Source organism: Chiloscyllium plagiosum, chromosome 1 (genome assembly GCF_004010195.1).
Source record: "Chiloscyllium plagiosum isolate BGI_BamShark_2017 chromosome 1, ASM401019v2, whole genome shotgun sequence".
Taxonomy (NCBI): domain Eukaryota; kingdom Metazoa; phylum Chordata; class Chondrichthyes; order Orectolobiformes; family Hemiscylliidae; genus Chiloscyllium; species Chiloscyllium plagiosum.
Window position 1 is genome coordinate 59,455,135 of NC_057710.1, and position 26,141 is coordinate 59,481,275.

Below are 26,141 nucleotides of genomic sequence, written 5' to 3' on the forward strand. Positions count from 1 at the left end.
CTGGAATCCAACCTACTCTAGAGCAGTGAATTCCACAGATTCATGACCCTTTGGCAGGAGAAATTTCTCCTCCTCTTTGTTTTAATTCTGCTACCCCTTATCCTAAAATTATGCCCTCTCCTTCTAGATTGTCTTCCAGGAGGAAATATCCTTTCTACATCTACTTTGTCAATTCTTTTGCATCTTATACACCTCAATTAGATCTCCTTTTTTTACAGACTACAAAACTTAGATCTGAACCATTGGTTGTGTTACTAAACTCTGCCTAACACTTGCAGTTTGTACTGTTTGACAAGTAATCCTATTTTGTAGTTTCAAGAGGTTGGCACCTTATTTTTAGGTGTGTCTGGTACTACTCCTGGCATGCCCTTCTGCACTCTTCATTGAACTAAGATTGATCCTCTAGCTTGACGGGAATGGGATGGAATGCCGAGAGATGCCAACAAACTGGGTTCCATTCCCACACCACCTGAGTTTACAATGAAGGACTCTCTCTCTCCTGGCCCCAGGCGTGGTGACCCTCAAGTTAAAGCACCACGAGTAGTCTCTCTCTAATGAGAGAATGGTCCTGAAGGACTATAGCGATTTTACGTCTTTTACAGGGATGATATTCTCTGAATAGAATGCAGTATGAGTTTTTTTTTGTATGCTAAATTGCTCATAAAACATGTTATTTTTGTAATTTCGGGTAATTTGTAATTAGTTGCCTCTTAATAGTAATCTTAAGTGCATGTTTATTTTAGTTTTTATCACAATAAACGAAGCGAAACTTGAAATCTTGTTTTGTGAATCCTCTAGTTGGTCACTGGGAATTCAATATTTTTAAAACAATCCTTCTCCGGTTGTAACAGGATATAGTTGAGGTATTATTTAAAATAAGAGTGCCAGGTTAGAGGATGCAGTCACTTTGTTTAATCGGAACTGTTTCAATTATTAGAAATCGCATCAGTTCATCTATTACTGAATTCTATTTTTTTCCCTCACAACTAACTCAACCAAGCGCTAGAGGGCCCATATCAAACGCAGTTGTTTAACAATTCAGTCTGTACTTAAGTAACAGCATTCGGTCCAATTTATCTGCTTTGGGAAAACAAATCGTTACAAAATTATCAACTAGCGTTGAAGCAGGAACTAATAACAAGGTGGTGAGTAATATTTTGTGAAGGGAAAGTCACGGGGATCTCAAAACTTGTTTTAATTGTTTACGATATTTATTATCTTCCCAGGGTAATTCGAAGCGAAAAAAAAGTGCAATTACAGCAATTGTAACTTAATGCTTATCCCCACCCTTCCTTCAGATAGTACCGTTAGAAAGACGTGTGAAACCAGAAGAGGGGAAGCCACAATGAAGAGTGTCATTATGGTGTTGTACCTTTTCTACTTGTTTCAGATAGAGAGGTTTGAAGGTAAGGTTAATTTCCCTGTTTATATTTGATTAAATGCAGGATGCAGCATTTAACTAGATTTTTAAAAACCCTCTGATGCAGAACCAGGACGGAAAACATTACTGGCTCTAATGGAATACCAGTGGTGAAAGATGTATTGTGGTGTCATTGGCCAACTTGGGGAACAAAACATAAAATTGTGTTTGACCCAGTGTATTAACTGTTGGCTACAGAACTGCTTAAACTAGCATCAGGATAAATGTTGCTTGTTTTGTGCATAGAATCCTGCCAATGTGGAAGCAGGCCATTCAGCCCATCAACTCCACACTGACCCTCCGAACAACATCCCACCTCTCCACCCCTGCATTTCCCATGGCTAATCCACCTAGCCAGCACTTCCCTGGGCACTATCGGCATTTTAGCATGGCCAATCCACCTAACCTCCACATCTTCGCACTGTGAGAGGAAACTGGAGAACTTGGAGGAAACCCACACAGGCACAGGGAGAATGCGCAAATCCATAAAGGTCCCTGGTGCTGTGAGGCAGCAATGCTTATCATTGAGCCACCATGCTGCTCTGTCCAAATTTATTTAATTAAACAAATTCTGTTTTTCTATTTCTGTAACCCTTTAAAAAAGGTTTTACCAGTTAGTACATATATATTGTTTCTCCCTAGTCTTCCTTTCAAATATATGATTTCACATTTCTCTGCATTAAATTTCAGTTGCCATGTCAGTAGTCTGTGCCTTCCTAAAGTTACTTTTCCTCATTGTTTCTCATGTTCCTAGTTTTGGTATCATCATATTCTCTATACCCAAGTTCCTGTCATTAATATATTTCAAAAGTAGCAGATGTCCTTGAAGCTAATCCCTGATTACTTCCCTTCAGTCGAGAAAAAGTTTTCATCTTATGTATGACTCCATGTACAGTCTGTTCTGCTATAACACATGTGTCTTTAATGCAATTGAAGAATTTAGACCATTATTTGTAGAACATGAACTTTCCTTACCTGTATTGGCTATAATGTGATTCTGGCCCCATTAGTTTAAATGGCATAACTATTGCACAATTTTCTTATAACGTGAGATTGCACAAGAATGGGACTATTGCATTATATCAGAACCAAATGTATTCTGTCTCTGACTCAATTTCATATCCATGTTGCATCTGCTGCTTTTGAATGTCATTGACTTTCATTTTGATAACAAATATATTACATAACACTTTATCAAATACTTTTTGAACATCATGTACACAGCATCTGCTGCACTACCTTCATCCATCCTCTTTGTTATCTTCGAAGACACAAGTTGGGTGAGGCCCATTAGTTCCTTGAAGAGTCTGAGGACTGTGACAGTGCAGAGTCCCTGTTGTAGCTTGCCTGAATGAACATTGTGTGTCCATTTGTACTACAAAAAATTATACCAAGTGTGGAAAAAGCTAACAATTGAGAAGATTGTGATAGATGGAATTGGTGAAACAGAAAATTGGGAAGAATGTGACTGTTAAATTTGATGGAGTATTAGGATTATATATATATGAATAGTTGAGCTAAATGGAACTGGGTAGCAATAATGAAAATTAGAGTAGGTAATATTATAAAGGTTTGGTTGTGTAAATATTTATTTAAGAGGAAGAGAAAGGTCTTTGTAGTTGTTGAGGAAGAAAATGGTTGAAGATGTAGAACGCATACTGTTCTACAGTACTGGGGACAAGAGAATTAGAACTCAGTAACAGTGCCATCTTCTTCCAGGTAATGTTGGGCAGAAAATTATGGCTGGGTGTCAAACTACTTGCTCTACTTTCCCCACCCCCCCAAAAAAATAGTTAGTGGCCAACTGGTTAGCTGGTTAGAAGCCCACCCCACAGCTATTATTCACGACAGATGGGCAAAATAAACTCCAAGTGGGACATTCCCTCTCTCTCTGGAATGGAATCCCATCCCTGAGAGCTGTTGACAACCAAATCTGGCACCCAGAGCAGCAGCAGCAAGAGCTAGAGCTCCCTACTGGGTGCTGTTGAAATTGCTTGTAGCCCCATGCAGGAGGACCAATTAATCCTGGATCCAGGTAGGTCTGAGCTTTGGGCTCAGGGTCAAGAGGTGGTTGGAGTGAGGGTTTAAAAGAATCTGTGGGTCTGAAGGAAGCATGTTTCCTACCTTCTTAAGAGAGTGCCCCAATGGACAAATTCCCTCCAATTGTAGGACTGCCCCCTACACCTTTATACAATTTATAAAGAATTATGAATCTCATTTCTATCTGACTGCCCAGGCCAACCATATTATGATGTGGGCATTATAATGTTGGGGTCAATTGATCTTTTAAAAATCTCATTTGATCATTAATAATTTATTTACATAGATGGTTAACCTCCTATTTTTTAGCATCTATACTCTGTTATGAGGGGCAGCTTAGGAGTATGTGGCAAGATGGTAAGCTAATCACTTCACTGTACTACATGTCTTGTCCCACCCAGGGCTGGGGCATGTAATATCCAGAGTGACGAATTTCAAAGTGCCTTCCTCACACTGCACTTGGAACTCTGTTGGTCTGTTGTCAATGTCCTTCAGTTCTGCTGAGTACGGAGAATGATCAAAACGTAAAATGGGCTCTCAGATAGGCAACAGGAGAAATCTTTGGATTTATTTAAGAACAAAGTAAATGGTGCTTTGGGAGAACGTAGAGATTTTCTAGTTGGATGAACTCACTGAATGGGCTTTTCTTACTCAGTATTTCATGATCTGGAGCTCAATGTTTAGCAGAATGCATCAAGATCTCTATTTCCCCTCCAGTATGAGAAAACAATTTGCTGGGCATGCAGAATTCTTCCCAAACATTCTGCTTACATCTGTTGCAATATTTTGCTGTCCATCAACAGCACAGTATTGCTGCTTTGTGATGATGTTTTAAACAATTGTGCTGAAGCCTTTCTTTCCAGGTTGGGTAGTTTTGGTGCCCCAGGTTCAACCTTTTCTTGCCCAAATTTTGTCTCAATATACTTATAATTCATAAAAACATCCAGAAGTCAAATAATTTCTTCAGAATTCAAACAAACATTGAAACTATGATTCTACTCTAATCCCTCAAATCCAAAAGTCAAGAAAACAATTATATTTATATTCATCATCAAAAACTTTGAGTTTACATTCTTGTCCTTGGGTTTTATCAATGTTCATAAGTTAAAATTAATTAGTTAAGCAAAATAATACTTTAGTTAAATTTTTACAAACCTGTGGACTTATAAATTTGTTCTTCTGAGGATAAGTATTTTAATGACAACAGAACAAGCAATTTTAGACCAAAGATAATTTATCTATTTAAGCACTGAAAAAAGCACAAAATTTGAAACACCATTCTTCATCAAGTCCATTCCTTCAGATTTAGATACTTCGTAATATTACAAAAAGAAAGTGAATAAATATGTATGCATATTTTTACTACATGTATATTTAATGCTTTAAACATTTCTCCTTGATATATAATGTTATTTATGTTTTACATCTTACTTTGCTATTAAATATTCTAGGCTTCAACATCAAAAATATGCATCTGGACAAATGTATCCGTGCAAACAATGAGAAGAATAGAATATCTCTCACTGAATGCAACCCAGATTCTGAGCAGCAGCAATGGAGATGGGATTCTCACCTAAACTCCATAGTCAGTCTTAAAACTGAGCAGTGTCTGACTGTTCACAAAGCTAACAAATTTGGAACAGTGAAACTGGAACCATGTGCCAGTGGTCAACTTCAGGCGTGGATATGTAGCAAACGGGGTCATTTAACTCTTGAAGGTTTCAGCTTGCATCTCAGCATAAAGCATGGGACGAACAAAGTTCACATCTCACATGAAAAAGGCAAATTAAGCAAGTGGCGAACTTTAAAAGATCAAATCATCTGTAAAGAGGCTAATAACCATATTTGGCAACATGAAGGTACTTCAAAAATTTTGGTTTTGCATCTGTTTTTGGTGTTAACTAAGGTTTAGGTATTAGCAGTAATATAGAAAACCATCCCTTCACTTCTATGGCATGTGCAAATTAAATATTTGATTTTCAGCAAACTGAGGAACTGTAACTTAACTACCAGACATTATGGTATAATTTCTCCACAGATGCTTCCAGACCTGCTGAATATTTCTAGTATTTTATACTTTTAATTTCAGATTTCCAGCATCTGCCTTATTTTGCTTCAGAATTATGACATTTTGGTTTTCTAGATTAAAATCAATTCCTTACATATAATACTCATACTCAATTACACATTAAAAGAATTTTAACCAAGTATAAAAACAGTTTCTTTTACGCTTTGTGGAGCAATTGTGTTACCAATTTTAACATCATTTGGAAAATTTCTGGGAAATATTTATTAATAACAAAATATTTATAAATTGAAGGTTCCTTGACAAAAGGGACTACAGATCAGCTAAGACACATGTTAGTGTCACTGAGTCATACCGCACAGAAACAGACCCTTTGACTCAACTCATCTATGCAAATCAGGTTTCCTAAACTAATCTAGTCCCGTTTGCGTGCATTAGGCCCACAGCTCTCTAAACCTTTCCAATTCATGTACCTGTCTAAAAGTCTTTTCATTGTTGTAATTGTTCTCACCTCTACCACTTCCTCTGGTAGCTCATTCCATATAAGCACCCCTCTCTGGGTGAAAAGTTGCCCCTCAGGTCACTTTTAAATCTTTTGCCTCTCACCTTAAACCTATGCTGTCTGGTTTGGACTGGATTCAGTTCCACAAATTGATATTGTTCAGTAAATTCAACATCAAATCAGACACAGAACAAGAACAAAACAGAGGGAAAGAAAGACTGAATTATAAGAGATGAGGAAAAGACAGAAAGGTGAAGCTTTACTTTTCATGTTTTAAATTTTTTAATGGTTTATTCTAGTAACTGAAACTTAAAGGGATGAAATTAATGGTTGACTGGCAGTGCCATAAAGTTTTATAGCAATAAATAAGTGTATTATTAACATTTTAACATTGCTAAAAGAATGTTTAGATTTGAAATGACAACATATAACTTTCTGTGTTGAGTTTATTTTGTGCCCAGTAAGCTATTAGTGGAACTTCAGTCAGGCAACCAGCAAAATGTCATTTTCACAAAGTTGGTGGCAGAACTGTGCAACCCAGACAGAATGTTTTTTGGAAATTTGAGTTTTACTATCCATTTGCCTATCGCCTGAAGTTGTTGTATTAATTAAGCATATGTATATATCAATGGTTTGGACATGAATGCAAAGGGCATGATTAAGATATTTTGAGGCAATTTTGAGAAAGCTATAGATTATAAAAAGGCATCAACTGGGTGTTTATATCAGCCAAGTTGTGGAGTTCAGTCCAGGAAAATGAGAATGTTAAGGGATGTGTGGTAATGTAACCAGATGAGCAATCCTGATGCAAATCAATATTTTGGTGTATGGTTTCGAATCCTACCATGGTACACGGTGAAATTTGAATTCTATAATATCTGAGAAACCTCATGATGGCCATGCAATTACTGTCAATTATAAAAATGTCCTTTAGGGAAGAAAGTGTGCCACCCTTACCGAGTATGGTCTACATGTGACTTCAGACCACAGCAATTGACTCTTAACTCCCAGGTGGGCAATAAAATACTGGCTTAACCAATAATGCCCACATCTTGTGTGAATACAAAAGTTGCATTTTGGTAAGGTTAAGAAGGCAAAGGAATTCACAAGTAAATGGTAGAATATTGACGAGTTTAAATGAATGTTCACAGATCCCTAAAGCGAGCTGGACAGGTAGAAAAGATTGTTATGATGATTTACAGGATACTTCCTTTTATAAGCTGAAGCATAGAATTTAAGAGCTGGGGGTTGTTCTGGCATTGTGTATACAGTAACACAAGTTAGGCTGGTGCTGGAGTACTGCTTGCAGTTGTGCAGGAAAAATGTGATTGCTTCAAAGAGGGTACAGAGATTTATTCCTGATGAAGGGCTTTTGCCCGAAACGTCGATCTGACTGCTCCTCGGATGTTGCCTGAACTGCTGTGCGTTTCCAGCACCACTAATCCAGAATCTGGTTTCCAGCATCTGCAGTCATTGTTTTTACCTACAGAGAACATTGACAAAGATGTTGCATGGACTGAAAATGTTAGTTAGATTGAAAGATTGGTCAGCCTGGTGTTTTCAAGAGAGGATTAGATGCTTATTTGAATAGAAACAATGTGCATGGTATGGGAAAAAGGCAGGACAAAGCCTTAATGTTTATTTAGAGAGTTTGTGCAGACATGATGGCTTGATTGGCCACCTTTTGCACGATAATAATTCTGTAATACTGGGAAAAGGAGTTTGAGAGGGGCTCTAATTAAAATGTCTAGAATTATGAGGGGTTTAGAAAGAGTGGAGGGAGGGCTAGTAGTCCAATGGGTTGCAGGTCTGACTCTCAGTTAAAAGCTTTGAGTTTGAATCACATTCAGGACCTGATTCTCTTGGTTGAGGGATCCATAATCATAGATTTAGGATGAGAGAATTAGGGAAGATTTTGAGGGGAAATTCTTTTCAGGCAGAGTGAAGGGGATCTAACATTTACTGTTTAAAGGGTATCAGATGCAGAAATCCTGACAACATTTGATAGGTCAGACCTGTACTTGAAGTGCCAAAAGCTAAAAGGCTATTGGGCAAGACCAAAAAGGTGGGATTAGGCTGGATATCTATTTGTCACCTGGTGCAGATATGGTGGGCTGAATGGCCTCCTTTCATGTAAATTTCTCATTTTTTGATACTGAAAGAAAAGGGGAAGTACTGTTTGGCTGACCATTATTTTAGGAGAAAGATTTGATTGGTTTTTGATGAATAGCAGATTCCTAGTTTAGTCAGAGGTAAGTTTCTCATGGCATCATTGACGAAATCTTGCCTTTTCTGTGCATGTTGAGATAATTTCACAGTTTTGATTTGTTACTGGTGCAGTACAACCTTGATGAAAAGCAAGTGTGCTGTGATTATCTCATACTTGATTTTTGCTTGGTGGTGACTAAAGCCTCTGTTGCTTTATTAGACTCACTCTTTGTGCTTTCTCCATAGCAACAGCAAAATAGAACATTCTGTTGAAGCATTCCGCCAGTGAATATTCTCTGCTGATTAAAAGTGAAATTCCATTAACCCAATGAGGGCTGCATTAGCTCTTTCTGAATGAAAGGGCATTTTATCATTGACTCTTTACAAGTAACTTGTACTTGAAAACAGTGAACCACAGATTAAATTGTCGATGCCAGAATGAAAAGGAATGAAAGCTTCAGCAGTGTTATGCCAAAGAAAGTTAATGTTTAAAATGCATGACACATAGTTTAAGCTCTTACAAGTTAAAGGAATATAACGAGCTTTCATTTCCTCTGGTTATAATATTATAGAATTTTGAATATCATATTAATATTAGGCCAGGTTAGGTACTCTACTTTAATACTATTATTCCATCAAATTTTCACTGTTTTGAATATTGATCGGCATTGTCAAACTCATTAAATTAGTTTTGTTCTGAAATGTAGCTGTACTTTTTCCCAGTCCTGTGTACCTCCCGAGACAGTTCAGTTTTATTTCACAATCTGTTTCCAGGAGACTCCAGCCTACAATCAACCATTTGCAACAAATAACTGTTTACGGATTACCACTGAAAAATACATTTCATGCCAAGAACTTGGATGGTGTGAAATTGGACAACTTACTAAAACTGTTGGCAAAAGTATACAATGAGTTCAAACTTCCGGGACACCTCGGGAGGAATAGAGAAAAAAAACACAATGTTTGAACTAAAGGGGAAAATGCTGAGTATCTTTCTCTAACATCTGTTGTATTTATTTCAGAAGCATCTTTGGACTGGAAGATGGTGAGGTCCAAGTAGTCAAAGAAAGTGACACTTAGGATATTTTCATGTTTTATTTGTATTTGCTGACAATATCTCTGGCTAGGGCAGCATTTATTGCCTAATCCTAATTGCGCAGAGGACAGTTAAGAGTCAACCATATTGCTATAGGTCTGAAGTCACATGCAGGCCAGACCAAGTAAAGATGACAGATTTCTTTCTCTAAAGGCATTGTGAACCAAATGGTTAACGTGGTCACCACTTGACTAGCTCTTTAATTCAGATTGTTTAATATTGATTCAAATTCACCACCTGCCATGGTAAAATTAGAATCCATGTCCTCAAAACCTTAGCCTGGGATTCTAGATTACCACTTCAGTGGCATCACTACAATGCCAATGCCTCCACAATAATGTGTCAATGTTAACAAAAAGTAAAATGAAGTCACCATAGTCCTAGAGGGCAAAGACTCATGAGAGAGGTAACTGGTGGTGAGTTTAATCTGAGTGTGACCACATCTTGGCTGAGGGGTGAGGGTCCTCATGGTGATCTCAGCGAGTACAGGACTTAAACTTGAACTGTTAGCATCACTCTGCAAACCAGCTGAACAGCCAATTGCGAATACTGACCATGAGAAAAGACCATGTATACTTCTTCTTCCTTGGTTAATTATGGATTTATTGCCAATGCATCGACTATCCCTTCCCAATTTCCTTGAGAGACCAAAAAAGGGACCAATTCAGAAATGTTGATTTGAAGATTCCTCTGTGACTTTATAGGTAGGTAGACAAGCTACAGCAGATTCCTACATTCATCGCATGTAAACTTGTTGCAATTTACTTAAATATCAGCTAAATCTGAGGTTGGAATCTCAGCAAAGGGGCCAGGGGCGTTAGGGAGTTTGGTTTGGTTAACTTTTATGCTAATCGAGGTAAATGATATCAGTGTCAAAAATGATTATATTTTCTGATGAAGGGCCATTGGTCTGACTGTCTTTCTCTCCACAGATGCTTCCTGACCTGCTCCAGCATTTTCTGGTTTTACTTTAAATTTCCAACATCAATAGTGTTTTGCTATTGTAGCACTTGTACACAGTTTGACCCAGTGTCACCATAAGCCAATTTGGAGTTTAGTCTGCATTGGCTAAAGAGCAAATCTTCTACTTGACCCTATCATTATGCCTTGATTCAACCTGTGTATTTTTTCCAGGTCTGGGTACATTAGGCAGATTCTTGTTAGGGTCTGAGTGACATAGGCAATAGTGACATGTGGCAGAGTTGAATGAGAAGTCTGGGCGGGGCCCATTCTGACATTGGGAACAACTCACTTTATTCTTTATGCTTTGTTCAAGGGGTGTGGCAAGTTTCTTGCAGTTTGCCAATTAAGAGACATTATTCCTTGCTAACGGCACAACTTGCTCTGTTTGATATTTATTTTACCAAAGCTAAATGTTGAAAAAAACCCAACATGGAAACCTAGTAGGTTCAGCTTCTCACTTGTTACCAATGATCTCCAAGTTGCCTATGGCCAAACTGCAGCCTAGGGCATGATACATAGACACCAGCCATGCACACCCTTTGTCCATGGACATTAACACTCAGTATCTGCCATCCCTTCAACTCCACAAGCATCCTGCCTCTCCGATACACTGGCAGTCCACTCGGGAAGTGCAGACTTGCAGAGCAGGGAGTACTATCAACTGGCATTGAAATGCTGCTACATTTCAGGGGTGGGGAATTATGGCTGTCCACAGTTGAGAGAACCTTGGTTACAAGGGGCTGCTGTGTATAACCACACCTGGCATGTTCACCTTGTATGCCACGGCCTGGGTGGGAAAAATAGGCAGGTGCGGGTGCATGGAGAGGGGTTGGGTAGGGACTTTGTGAGGTGCAAAGCATATCGTGTTTACAGTATGGACTACCAGAAGGGGATGTTTGGAGCTTTTTGACATGTTAAGGTGGAGGCTGGAAGATATCGACTGAGAAGTGCTCACTGTCACTTTCCATTAGGCTGGGAATCAAAAGTGTGCAAAGGGGAAGAAAGTGACTGCACCCTTGCTTGGAGGGGGTGGGATAAATAATTTGACCTTGAGGCTGCAGCACCCACCCATGATAGAGTTTTAAAGGGAAAGAACACTGTTCAGGGACCCATTAACTGTACATGACAGAGACCTGGGGCATCCCTATTGCTTGGCCATCCTAATGCATTGCCCCCCACTTCTCTGTGTGTTGGACCTCACTGTCTCTGAGACTGCTGGATACCTCATTGACAGCAACACTTTTGTGCACAAAGGATATGAAACAATGGGGCCAAAAGTGTCAGGATGCCATATATATGCACTGTTCATCTTGCTTTTCTATGATGCAGCAGTCTCTCAGCACAGACCTCCATCCATGGCACCTCATCTGTGGCTATGAGTGATGCCTGATGGTGCAATAATATGATTTGGTCCGACACTGAGAGACTAATAACCAAATGTATCATTAAAGCACAAAGAAATTATACAAAAATTTACAAGCCATTGCCATTCATGCCAGTGAGTGAGGTCAATAAGTTTTCAAAGAACAAGAATCATAGAATCCCAACAATGTGGAAACAGGTCCTTCAGCCCAACAAGTCCACACCGACCCTCCAAAGAGTAACCCACCCAGACCCATTCCCCTACCCTATTACTCTACATTTACCCCTGACTAATGCACTCAACCTACACATCCCTAAACACTTTGGGCAATTTAGCATGGCCGTTTCACCTAACCAGCACATCTTTGGATTGTGGGAGGAAACCCACACAGATAGGGGAGAATGCACAAACTCCACACAGAGACAGTTGCCCAAAGCTGGAATTGAACCTGGGTCCCTGGCGCTTGGAGCTCTCATTCCTGACGAAGGGCTTTGGCCCGAAACATTGATTCTCCTGCTCCTCGGATGCTGCCCGACCTGCTGTGCTTTTCAAGCACAGCAGTCTCGACTCTAAACTCCAACATCTGCAGTCCTCACTTTTGCCGCTGTGAGGCAGTAGTGCTAGCCACCGAGCCACCTTGCCTCTTCTTCCTCTTATGCAGTCAGACACTACTGTAGCTTCTGGGAAATGAGAGTTATTGAATCCCATATACTGTTCCTCCCTGCGTATGTGGATCATGTCCCTGATTGCTGACACTTCAAGGTCATCTGCCTGGGGCTGAGCAGGTCTCTCCCTGGTCTTCAGCAGTCTTCCGAGTGCCAGCCGCCCAGAGAGTTTCTTCCTCAACCAGCTGCAGTGCTGTTCCAGTGAGGTGCTTACGAGATTGTGCTTCCACACTTTCTAAGCCTAACATTCCCACTGAGGTGTCAGCATCTGAGTGGGCTATGGTGCTGGAGGCAGTATTACTGAGTCTTTATTTGAGACCCTTAGTACTTTCTTAGGACTTCCATCCTCAATGATCCAGGACATGTCTTCTGGGGGAACCAGGTATTTCTCCACAGAGGTCATGGAGGTGCTGGTGTACCTGTAAGAAAAATGAGTGAGAAGGCATCACAGCCAGTGGTTATAAATGATGTGCAATGGATGGAACTGACATAAGGGTTAGTGTGAGAGATGCAATGGGATGAAGAGAAGTATTTACTCAGTTGGCAGGAGATGAATCTCTTGGCTTCCTCACAGGTCTTCCCCTGTAAGGACAAGGATTCTGTCCCCATAGAAGGTGAGGAGCCAAATGTCACTACCCAATTAACCCTTACAGCCTTACTCTACCCTGTTATGGGCTGTCTTTTCCTGAATGAGAGAAATGGAGGGATTACATGAGATTACAGTTGGTCAGAGCTGATAATGCCGGAGCAACTGGGGGAATGGTGGTGAGTTATTCTGAAGGATGAGGAGACCATGCAGATGGGGTGGTGGGTTAGTGATTTCGGAAATTGGTCAGGAGTGAGAGAAGGTGCTGTGGGCAATAGAGTGGCAGAGCATGTGATTTAGTGGGAAGTGGGTGCAGTAACAGAGATAGAAAAAGTGTGAGGTAGCTGAAAGAAGAATGTGGTTTCACCCTGGCACAGTGGAGAAGGCCATCAACCTTCTTTTAAAAGTGCTGGCCATTGTTCTGCACCTGGAGACCACATGTGGCCAGTGTCTGTGTTTATGCCTGGTGTAGAGCATTGGAGGAGGTCTCTTGGAGCAAGTAGTGAGCTAAAGTACCCAGGTATCCAGTATGAAAGAAAGCTCCATATTAATGAAGTGAGAAATGCATTTAATATGGTCATTAACAAGCAATAATCCCCCTGAATGGGCAACTGCTGCCGAGTGAAAATCTCACTTTGACACCAGAACATAGTTAAAAGATACAGTGGGTTGTTCCCAACATCAAGATAGGCATGGCTAGCCTTTTGTGCAATTTTGTCATAATTCTCGCCACAAACCTCATTGTTTAGCATCCCCTGCACTTTGCTTTTACATAACTTCTGCATTCTGTTTTATAGCCAGCTTTTATAGCTGTTTGACCCTGGACTTACATGTTCTGTTACAATTATTACATTACCTTCATCTATTCTTTTGTTACTTCTTCAAATATTTAATTATTGAATTTAATATAACCAAACCTTTCCCTTTCGAATTTTGTCCTGCCTTTTTGGTATCAGCTCAGTTTCTACATGCACTACAGAAATTCACCAAGGCTCCTTGAACAGACATTTCCCAAACCACAACCACTACTATTTAGAAGGACAAGGGCAGCAGATACACGGGAATACCACCACCTATAAGTTCCCCTCCAAGCTATTCAACATTCATGCCATGGAAATACATCACTGTTCCTTCAATGTCGCTAGATCAAAGTTCTGAAACTCCCTCCTTAACAGTATCATGCATATATCTACACTAAATGGGCTGGAGCAGTTCAAGAAGGCAGCTCACTATCACCTTCTCAGGGACAATGAGGAATGGGCAATAAATGATGGCATAGCCAGTGATGCCCATCTTCCATGAATGAATAGTTTTTAACAATTACATTTTGAGTAGGAATAACATTCACTAATTGGTTTATAATTCACTGGACTTGCTAGAAACATATCAATGCATGAACATAAGAGTTAGGAGCAAGAATGGGTCATTTGGCAGCACAAGCTTGCTCTGCCATCCTATATAATCATTCCCTGATCTGATTGTGGCCTCAACCCACAATCCACTATACCTTTTTGATCCCTTTCAACTAAGAACCTTAAAAATATTCATTGATCTGTCCTCTACTGCTCTTTGGGAAATAGCATTCCACAGACTCATGAACCTCTGAGAAAAACATTTCTCCTCATTTCCATCTTAAGTGAGAAACCCTTTATTTTCAAACTGAGTTCCCCAGATCGTGTCTCTCCCACAAGGTGGGGGGCATCCTTTCAGCATCTATCCTGTTGAATTCCCTCAGGGTCTTATTTGTTTTGATAAGTTTCTTGTTCAATTCCCCTATTTATACAAATGAATCATGGTAGTTGTCCATCAATCTTCTGGTACTATTCCCTTTTTAAATAACTTTTTGTGTTTCTTGTTATTCCTTCTGGTAATATATTCCTCTATTAGTGGGTTTGGAGTTGGAGAAGCATGTTAATTCCAGGTGATGACCTTCCCAAAAGTCCTGTCTTGAATACAATTTTCTGGCCGAATTAAGGGCCACACCCCAGATTTATCCAGGAGACTCATACCAAGCTAGTAAGCCATCCATCTAACTTAATTTTTGCTTCCTGTGCTTTGCTCTTTCATAGATCATTGTTGATGGAATTTGATATTTACTATCTTCATTTCAGGTCATCACATTGAGGTTTCAGAAACTCAGACAGAAAATATTGAAAAATCAACGTACATTCCTATGATTAATAATGTCTCCAATGCTTCCTACCCGACTTTTGAAAATATCACGCATCTGAAGGAAAATGATAAAACTGTGAGGTTCAAATTGAGTGATGGTAAGACAGAATGATTTTCTTTCAGAGAATATGGACTTTCAAGAAATGTAATTAATATTTAGATTGACTGGAATCAGTCAAAAATCTGTTGGGACCCAGATTACAGAATTAATAGGCTTTAACTAAAATAAAAGCAATGTCCTGTGAATGCTGGAAAAGTTCCAAAAGGAGACATTTTGAACTCAAAATTTTAACTGTTTCTTTCTCCACAATTGCTGTCGGAGCTGCTGGTTATAATTTCTGTTTTTATTTCAGATCTCCAGCATTTGCATTGATTCCTTGTTACAGGTTCAAGCTTTGTACCAATGTTATAGCTGCTCCTCTATTAAGGTTAAATTTGTGCGATGGCAAGCCTATTGGCGTTGAACTACAGAACTCCATGCAGTTCGAAACTAGTGTCCCTTCTCTGTTTATTTTGTTTCCTGATTTTGGACCACAGAACATTGTGAATAAATTGTCAGCATGCAAGATACACTTGTACCAAAGCCATCAGAATATTGTTTAACACTTGCTTCCTATTGACTAAGATGTGTGTACCTCCATCATTAGGACTTCAGCATTTGGTCTCTGGTCTCTCATCTTCCTACATGTACATTAGTGTTAAACAGGTAATATGGAGCATGAATAAAACACTTTTCCCTTCAAATTAGTTCAATTTGGCACCTATTGATTGTAAACTCTCCACAGAGATTTTTTTCTCTCTGCGCTTGCTAATCATTTGATGTTATTTTCAGTAACTCAGTAAATAGAGTGCTCCTAAAATTGTGTAGATATTACTAATACAATGTATCTCTGTCATTTCAGATACGACTTGGAAGGTTACAATGCTTATTCTGGGTGCTATAATGTTGATGCTGGGACTAATTATACTGCCACTGAATGTCCTTTATCATAAGTAAGTGTAAAAATATTAATTGTGAATGTTGTTACTGAAAAAGCATCCTTTACAATTTTGCATAAATTGTTAGTTTGAATTAGGGACAAATAGCAAATATGTGCGAATTTGTTTTCCAGTTAAATGTGTCTGAATTAACAATAGTCCTGCATCTCAGAAGAAGGTGATGCCATCTAACCCTAATTATTGTTGTTGAACCTCAGTATCAAGAAACATAACGGGAAATTTAAGCTTATCCTCAGACATAGATATACCTTGAAACAAAAACGTTGGCTATAAAGTTGAGAGCCTAAATTTATAAATAATGCATCTACGCACAATAAAAAAAGTGAAAATTGTTGACAATGAAGGCAATTAAGACAACTCTTAATTATGTATTATGGATTGTTACCTACTAAATGAAATAAAAACAGAAAATGATGAAAATCCTCCTCAGGCCTGATCTATGCAGGGAGAGTTAATCAATGGGGAGAGAAACAGAGTTAATATTTCTGAACAATAGCCATTTATGAAAGTCATAAAGTCATAGAATCTTACAGCATGGAAACAGACCCTTCAGTCCAACTTGTTCATGCCAACCAAGTTTCCCAAACTAAACTAGTGCCATTTACCTGCGTTTGGCCCATATCCCTCTAAACCTTTCCTATTCTTGTACTTATCTTTTAAATGTTGTAATTATACCTGCAACCACCACTTCTTCTGGCAGCTCATTCTACGCATGCACCACCCTCTGTGTGAAACAGTTGGCCCATTGCTCCCTTTTAGATGTTTCTCCTCTCACCTTAAAAAAAAGCCCTCTAGTTTTGAACTCCCCAACCTAGGAAAAGACCTTCACTTAATCACCTTGTCTGTGCCTGTCATGATTTTATAAACCTCTATAAGGTCACCCCTCAACATTCTATATTCCAAAGTAAAATTTCCCAGACTGTCCCAGAATTTCCAGTCACTCCCTCTGGCTTAAACCCTCCAGTCTTGGTAACAATCTTGTAAATCTTTTCTGCATCCTTTCCAATTTAATAATATCTTTCCTGTAGGGCAACCAGAACTGTACACGGTACTGTAAAAGTGGCCTTACCAACATCCTGTGCAACTGAAACATGACATCCCAACTCCGATACTCAGTGGTCTGAGCAATGAAGGCAAATGCCTTCTTTACCACCCTATCTATTTGTGATGGTTCTGCTAAAAGGCAATGATCTGAAGCATTGATGTTTGCTTTCTGTGCAGCTGCTGCCAGAGCTGCTTAGTGAATGCTTGCAGCATTTTTGTTTTTCTTTAGGATTTTCAGCATCGACAATATTTTGTTATTTATAACCTTCCAAATGAAATAATATTAGCATTGTTGTGATTGTGTTCTCACGTTCTAAACCAGAGAGATGGAGAAATTCTCACATAGGCACCCACCTCGACATCACAGATAGTACTTTACAACTCATTACATAATGCAGATGTCTATTTTTAGCTGATGAAGAAATGCTAAGAAGGTGTTACTTACTAGGTCTGAATGTTTCATGCATATCATGATTGCATGGCAACACAATTTCTGCTGATGCTCCATATCTCCAGGTAATACAACCACCGTTAAGTGGAGAACAGTATATCCATGGTCTAGTTACTGTGGGCAATTTTACAAGGCAAATCGTCTTGATCTATATCAGTGGTGGGCGCAGTTTGAAACATGAGGGTTACAACTTTTTTCAGCTCACCCAACAAAAGGTCCTGTCTTTGGAATGGAACATTGCAAATTAGTATGAATATTTACACTCAAAGGCAAGATTAAACTGTGAACTTCTATTCCTCAAGAAATTGCAGTGAAACAGATTTAAAAGTATAATTTATTCAGTGTCCTGGCCAATTATTATCCCTCAAACAACATTACTAAAGCAGCTTCGGTCACTTCTCTTACTGCTATTTCTGGGATTTTGCTATTGGCATAATTATGTGCTGTGTTTTTCTGTACATTGACTACATTTTTAAAAAAATTGCTTTTCAAAACTTATTTTTGCTTTCATGTGAGTTTTTAGTACTGAACAACACAGACAAGAAAAAGACCTTGAGCATTTTAACTTCAGTTTTGAAGATATGGTAGGTGTGGCTTTTGCATGAGGGAGGTAATGGCATAACACTGTACTTGAACTTTAGCACCTTTTGACTTTGTATTTCTTTGTATTTCACCCCAAGAGTGGACAAATTATACTGCATTGTGCATTTGACTTTCTGTTCATATGTGCACTAAAACTGACAGAAGAATTGTACATATAGGAACTTCTGATTTAGATATTGACCATTTCAGTAAGGAGTGTATGTCAAGATACAGGTTGTGCTCCACATGAATTTTCTGTTTAACCTTGGATAAAAAATTTACGAGAATGCACAGTCAAATTTACCCAGGGAGCACAGATTTATAAATTTACTGGAAATTTCCACCTTCTAGCACTAACACTTGTAGAGCCTTCCAAATCTGAAAGCTTATTCTAACGCTACAGGATAGATTTCAGCACGTAATGCATTTAGCATAAAGGACCAATTCATTTCTGTTCTAATCACCCTAACTGACGCTTGGAAACCTTCCAATGGCACAAAATAAAGCTCTGAACTTCACAAGCAGAATAGAATAAATGGAGGGTGCAAAGAAGTGGCTCAATCACAGACTGCCAAGCTCTGTGGGAGAACATGTGACTCTGTGTAGGGACTTTTCCACATCCTGTTTTTACTCATCCAGAATATATATTCTCCTTGCATACTTTATATTGACCCAAAGAAAAGCGTTCTGTCCTACTGTGATGGGAACAAACAAAATCAAGAGTGGTTGATGTTAATAAATAACATAATTAATACACTAACTCAAAATGAAATTGAAAGAGTTTTAAGAATCTGAAAATAAAGGGTTGCCCTGGATCATATCATCCTTTCACCTCTAATTCCTATGTAGTTGAAAAAAATCATTTCAGATTTACTTTAATAGAATTATTAAAGTAATTTTGCTTTTGAAAACTCATGTTTGGTTAATTTGTGAGTTTATCATACTGAGCAACACAGACAAGAAATGTTCTAAGGTCATTTTTAATCCTATCTGCCCACCAGATAGAGTACTAGAATGGCTGTATCCCCTCATCCACCATTCAGTGGGCTCTCCGCCTTCATTGGTTGCACTTTTAAACTAAGGTTAGAATGTAATTTGAAACAGTGACCGAAATACATAATTTCCAAGGTTAAGTACTTAGCTAGACACATGTACTATGAACTGGTTGACTGTGTATACTGAAGAGTTTAAGTGTTTCAGCTGTTTGAACTGAAACAAGGTTTAGGTTATCAGAAATGAAAAGATGAAAGGAATTGTAAAACTGTCAGCTGTCCAAGGAGAAGAACTGGTAAGATTGTTAAGCAAGAGTTTTGGAATTCTGCGGCAACTAACTCATCTCCTGACTCCTTGAAGTGTGTGCACAAGTCAGAAGTATAATGGAAAACTCTCCACTTGTGCAGATTTTTGCACCTCCTGCAACACTCAAGAAGCTTAACACCAACCAGGACAAAGTCTGTCCCTACAGCACAAGGACTGCACTGTTTCAAGAAGGCACCTCACCACCACCTTCTCCATGGCAATTAGGAATTGGCAATAAATGCTGGTCCTGCCAGCCATGTACCAATACCATGAACAAATGAAGGTAATACCATAAGGTCTTACCTATTGTTAATGCAATTAACCAGTTTTAAGGTAATAAAACTGGTTAACTTTCTATTATGTAGTAGAATAGTTCTTGGGTGGAATCTTCCCAACCCTTGAGTGACATGTGCAACGAAGAGTCAGTTGAGAAATATTGTGAGATTGGAAAAATGAGATTCTCAATGTCAAGGAAAAAAAAGTCAAGGATATAATGCAAAATGAGAAATTTGCATGTATTTACATCTAATACTTACCTGTTCTCACCTCATTTGTTTGAATGTTGCTGTATTGCAAGGCATCAGACAGGAACTAGATGGAAAAAAATTCCAACATGAAAGTCGGACTGGATACTGGTTCCAGCTCACCATTTGCTCCTCTGGATCTAGTTCAGAAATCCCCTACATCACAGGGCATACTCCATGGGCAGCAGCAACCTACATCCTTTATCCATGGAGATTTGCATTGGATACTTACCTGCCTCACCACATCCTCATGGCAAGTCTGAGAGGAGTAGGCCTCAGTCAACTCAAGGTGACTTGTCAGACAGGGGGTACTGGCACAATAAGCCAAGGACATCATTTGGATCTCAGTCTAGAGGCTTGGACATAGTCAGTTGGGCTCTGGGGCTTGTATCACTACAGTTCAAGCCATGGTCAATTCTGCAGGTCCAGTACAACCAGTTTGGGGGTTAGCAATAAGTAAATTGGGGAGCTGAACAGATATCAGCCATGAGTGTGGGCACTCATCCTGTTGTTCAGCTTAGTATCCTTTCCCTGAAATTCAAGGTGAGTTATCATGAGTCAGTGCTATGATAGGGTAACCGAGGAATTTTTTGTTAGGTGAAAATATTGATGGATAAGGAGTAAATAAAATTAACTATGACCTCATTGAACGTTGGTACAAGCACAAAGGATTGAATGTCTTACTCTTGTTTCTCTGTTCCCATGACACCACTTTAAAAAGAACAAAGTTAGTGCAGCACAAAATGATTAAGGAACCAAGTGCTCTGTGAACAGAGTGCAAGAGTCAGGAATTCAGTGAAAGTGGGGATTCAGTGCAGAGAGGTAAAGAGGTGATGTGTTTTATTCTTTTTGTTTTGCCTCCAGTTGTTTATGCCTGTCTTTTATATCAAAGTTAGGAGATTGCAAGTTGATTTTTCCTTTACTTTACCAAAGTAGTATCTTGTTAACTTTTAAAATAAATAAGATGAAAGAGATGTTGCAGGGCAGGACATAGTATGCGGTAACTGCAACATGTGGGATTTTGTTGAGACCATCACCAACACAAATAATCATAGTTAAAAATCACACAACACCAGGTCACAATCACCTGATGAAGGAGCGTCGCTCCGAAAGCTAGTGTGTTTCCAGTTAAACCTGTTGGACTATAACCTGGTGTTGTGTGATTTTTAACTTTGTATACCCCAGTCCAACACCGGCATCTCCAAATCATGACAAATAATCATACCTGAGTTAAGTGTCTGCCGCTCTTGCAACTTCAGCTCAGAGTTGTTAAGCTTTGGTCTGAGCTGTGGATAGTGAAGGGCTGCTAGGAACAGATGAATTACCTGAAAACTTTATTCAAGGAGGCAGTCACACCCCCGAGGGTAATTGGAACTTTTGAGTTGTTTAATAGTCTGGCACAGGAGGGTGCAACTGTCAGGCAGGTATTGGGATCCGGGCTGTGATGATGGTGGAGGCTTCACCCTTGAATTTGAACAACAGATATGAGGTACTTGTTACCTGTGTGGATACGAACAATGATTGTAGGAGAAGCAGAAAAACTGACCATAGCACCATGGTGCAGGAAGGCATTTAAGTGTGAGGAGCAAAAAGGAATGTGGTCACAAAAGAAGGCAGTGTATTCAGCAGGGTAGATGCTGTCCTCTGCAACTGTGATCAGGAGTTACAAAGGTAGTGTTGCCTTCCTAATGCCAAGATTAAGGAGACCTCCTTGTATTTGGAGACAAATTTGGAATTATGGGGAGGCAATGGCATTGTGGTATTATTGCCAGACTATTAATCCAAAAACTCAGCTCATGTTCTGGGAACCTGGGTTCAAAACTCACTACAGCAGGTGGTGCAATTTGAATTCAAGAATCTGGGATTGAGAACATCCTGAAGACCATGAATCCATTGTCAATTGTCAGGAAAAGTGCATCTGGTTCATTAATGTGCTTCAGAGAAGGAAACCTGCCATCATAACCTGGTCTGACCTACATATGACTACAGACCCACAGCAATGTGATTCACTCTTAACTACCCTCTGGATAATTAGAGGCGGGCAATAAATGCTGGCCTAGCCAGTGATGCCCTCATCCCATGAATGATTAAAACAATTTGTTCACATAGAAATTAACAAAATAGGTAGATCTAGAAATAATGCTGTACTGAGAGAGTTGGAGGAGTTAGGATTGTAACCTGAGCCATACACCTGTTGACATGTGGTCAAGCATATACAATTATATGCTTGGCTTTGGGAAAGGTGTTTCAATTCAAGGGCACTGATACCAATACTGTGGAAAGAAGGAATTGATTAATTGGGTTTGGGGTCCACTTAAACTGGCTGGTATTAGTGCTTGGTGAATTGTTAAAATAGCTGAAAATGTGTTGCTGGAAAAGCACAGCAGGTCAGGCAGCATCCAAGGAGCAGGAGAATCAATGTTTCAGGCATGAGCCCTTCTTCAGGAAGAAGGGCCCTGAAGAAGGGCTCATGCCCGAAACGTCGATTCTCCTGCTCCTTGGATGCTGCCTGACCTGCTGCGCTTTTCCAGCAACACATTTTCAGCTCTGATCTCCAGCATCTGCAGTCCTCACTTTCTCCTAGAAAATTGTTAAAATGGGACAATGTATCGGAAATCATTAAAGTGAAAAAGAATTTGGAATATGATAGTAAACAAGCCAGGAATAGAAAAACAGATTGTAAGACCTTTCATGAATACACAAAATGGGGGACAGTAAATGGTGAACCCTTAGACACAAAGACAGGAGAAATTATTATACAGAATGAAGAAATTGTAGGTGTTAAAAATTTTGTGTTTATCTTCATGTAGAAGACTCAAGTTAAATACCAAACATGAAAGATAATCATGAAGCTCATAAGAATGAGAGAAAGATATTGGAGAAACTTGGGCTAGTGGCTGACAAGTCCTCAGGATCTAATGTGCTCCACCCTGGGGTTTCAAAAGAGTCAACTGCACAGATAGTAGATGCAGTGGTATGGTTTACTAAAATTCCTTAACTTCCAGAATAGTCCCAGCTGAGAGGACTTTAGCAAGTTGAACCTTGCTATTCAAACAAAAATAAGAAGCAGGGAGTAGGGTCAGTTAGACTGCTATCAATCAGGTAAAAATTCTGTTTTGGAATCAGTGTTTAAGGAGGATATAATTGCATTGGAAGTGGTAAAGTGGAGATGGACCAGACTGGTTCCCAGGATGAGAGGATTGTCCTATGATGAAAGACTAAATAAATTGAGTTTATATTCTCTGGCATTTCGATGAATGAGAGGTGATCTTGTTGACATATATAAGATTCTGAAGAGACTCTAAAGGGAAGACACTGAGGTTTCATTCCGTAGCTACAAAATCTAGAGGAGCATAATCTCAGGATAAGAAGGAAATAATTTAGGACTGAATTGAGAAGAAATGTTGTCACTCAGGGTTCTGAGTTCTCTAGCCCAAAGGGTTGAGAATGCTCCGTTGTTGAGTAGATTTAAGGTTGAGTAAGGCTATCTCAAGACAGGTATTCAGTCTCAGGGAATCAAAGAAGATGTGGAATGGGAGGGAAAGTGAAGTTGAAGCTGAAGGTCAGCCCTGATCATAGTCAATAGTAGAACAAGCTTAATAGGCCTATGGTTTCCTGCACTGATATTCCTAACTTCTTCAGAAGTGTCAGTCAATAATTTTGATGAAGGAAAATACCATGTACAATAACCTTTATTTTATCATCTGGCGGCTATTTTTATTTATTTTTCACTGTCACGAAACTGCATTTTATTTATTATAAATATTATGATTAAGTCATAGAGTTGTATAGCACAGAAACAGACCTTTTGGTCCAACTCATCCATGCTGATCAGATATCTTCAATTAATCTAGTCCCATTTGTCAGCGTCTGGCCCATATCCCTGTAAACTCTTCCCATTCATATACCCATCCAGTTGCTTTTTAAATGTTGTTATTGTACCAGCCTCCACCACTTCCACTACCACCTGCTGAGTGAAAAAGTTACCCCTTAGGTCTCTTTTAAATCTTTCCCCTCTCACCTTAAACCTATGCCCTCTAGTTCTGGACTCCCCACCCCAGGGAAAAGATCTTGTCTATTCACTCTATTCATGTCCCTCATGATTTTATAAACTTCTATAAGTGGTTGACAAATTTTAAATATTAGAAACAGAATAATCTACTTTCATTCTTAATTACTTTAATTGTAGATTTTAAGTGATGACATTTTACCTTATTAACGCTAGAAACTGTTCCCTATTTCCTCTCAATAGTCAAAAGAAGAAGTCACATGCTGGAATTGTTGCTGATTCAGCTGATGAGAAAACCTCCTTAACAACAGGATTGAAACTCCAGCATGACGCTTCTCGCTCCCCATCTTTAAGACATGGAGAAATACTGATTGAATGGAAAGATGGCAAGATAACACCTCTTTTTGATGACAATTAAAATACTAACTGTTAGAGTATTAGGGAAGTCCAGCCTCATTCTAAAGTATCTATATTGTGTGCAAATAGATTGAGTACTACAGAAGGAGATCATTATTTCATTTGAGAGTAGGTGGGTGTGAAAGAAATCTCTTCTGGAAGTCAGTCCATCATTCCTGGAGATTTGACTGTTTCAGTTCTTTGAAAAGTAACCCTGTGGGTGGTCTCAGACCTAAGTTGTTGCATTTCACAAAAGAGCTTCCATTGGGTGATTAGGAGTATATTGTGGAACAGCCTTTTCGAATCTGTAGTATCGAAACATAGAATCATAGCAGGAAGAAGGCCATTCAGCCCTTCGAGCCTACACCCCCTTCAGTTCATTCATGGCTGATTCTCCATCTCAATGCCATATTCCTGTTTTCTCCCCATTCCCCTGATGCCTTTAAAATCTAAAAATGTATCTAGCTGTTTTTTGAATATATTTATTGACTTAGCCTCCTTAGTCTTCTGTGATAGTGAAATCCATAGGTTCCCAACGCTTTGAGTGAAGAATGTTTTCCTCATCTCAGTCTTAAGTGGTCTATCCTGTATCCTGAGATTGTGTTCGCTGTCTCAGACTCCCCAACTAGGGAATGCATCCTTCCTGCATCTAATCTGTACAGTCCTGTTAGGGTTTATACATTTCAATCAGATCCTCTCTCATCCTTCTAAACTCTAGAAAATACAGGCCTTTCTTAGGTCAGGTGTTAAAACTGCATGCAATACACCACGTATGGTCTCACTGAAGCTCTGTATAGCTACAGTCAGTCATATCTGTTATGAACTCAAATCCTCTTGCCAATATAACATTTGCCTTTCTGCACCTGCCTGTACATTTTTATTGACTGGTTGTATGAGGACACCTAGATCCCTTTCTACATTCACACTTTCTAATATATCACTATTTAAATAACACTCTTCCCATCAACATATAAATTCGCATTTAGCCACATTGTACTGCATCTGCCATGTGTTTGCCCATACATTCAAATGTCTAAATCACATTGAAGCGTCCTCCCCACAACTCGTAATTCCATTCAATTTTGTGTCATCATTAAACTTACATTTCCTTCATCCTGGTCATTTATTTATACTATAAATAGCTAGGGCCCCAGCACTGATCCTCCTGATTCTCCTGCTTCTTGGATGCTGCCTGACCTGCTGTGCTTTACCAGCAACACATTTTTCAGCACTGATCCTCATGGTACAATGTTAATCACTGCCTACCATATGGGAAAACGACCAATTTATTCCTATTCTCTGTTTCCTCTCTGTCAAACAATTCTTGATTCATGCTAATATATTATCCCCAACCCATGTGTTTTAGGGGTTTGTTCTCTGACCTCTTATGAGTAACCTGATCAAAAGCTTTCTGAAAATCTAAATATACTACATCTTTGATTCTCCCACATTTATTTGACTAGTTGCATCCTCAAAAAATCTCCAGTCATTTTGTTAAACACGATTTAGCTTTCATAAACCATGCTGGCTTTGTCCAGTCCTGTTAATGCTTTTCATATGTTCTGTTGTTGGGATTTTCATAATACATTAACAGTTTCCCCATTACTGACATTTGCCTAATTTGTCTGTAATTCTTTTTTTTTCCTTCAATCCCTTTTTAAACAATAGGGTTGCATTTGCCAACCTTCAATCTGAAGGAACTGCTGTGGTGTCTGCAAATACAAATCTGCAAATGCAAATTCACCCCATAGACTTAGAGTCATGGAGATGTACAGCACAGAAACAGACCCTTCAAT

General features: G+C 39.2%; 1 protein-coding gene across 4 annotated transcripts; it reads left to right on the forward strand.

The window, feature by feature from the left end:
• The first annotated feature begins 991 nt into the window (after window positions 1-991).
• Window positions 992-26,130, forward strand: si:dkey-245n4.2. 4 transcript variants are annotated; one of them, XM_043687511.1, is made up of 7 exons: window positions 993-1,145; window positions 1,299-1,406; window positions 4,912-5,319; window positions 14,981-15,139; window positions 15,944-16,034; window positions 18,059-18,119; window positions 24,193-24,307. In XM_043687511.1, the coding sequence occupies exons 2-7, from the start codon at window positions 1,346-1,348 to the stop codon at window positions 24,226-24,228; spliced, it is 816 nt and encodes a 271-aa protein (XP_043543446.1). In that variant the 5' UTR covers window positions 993-1,145; window positions 1,299-1,345; the 3' UTR covers window positions 24,229-24,307. The 4 variants fall into 4 exon arrangements, with proteins under 4 accessions (XP_043543437.1, XP_043543441.1, XP_043543446.1 ...); XM_043687502.1 differs by lacking the exon at window positions 18,059-18,119 and having other exon boundaries at window positions 992-1,145; window positions 24,193-26,130; XM_043687506.1 differs by lacking the exon at window positions 18,059-18,119 and having other exon boundaries at window positions 992-1,142; window positions 24,193-26,130.
• The last annotated feature ends 11 nt before the right edge of the window (window positions 26,131-26,141 follow it).

Bases quoted from the DNA above. Each gene is read 5' to 3' on its own strand.
- si:dkey-245n4.2 (XM_043687502.1), top strand. From the start codon at position 1,346: ATGAAGAGTGTCATTATGGTGTTGTACCTTTTCTACTTGTTTCAGATA. The intron at 5,320-14,980 runs GTACTTCAAAAA...TCTTCATTTCAG, and splicing joins CCATATTTGGCAACATGAAG to GTCATCACATTGAGGTTTCA. The intron at 16,035-24,192 runs GTAAGTGTAAAA...TCCTCTCAATAG, and splicing joins CTGAATGTCCTTTATCATAA to TCAAAAGAAGAAGTCACATG.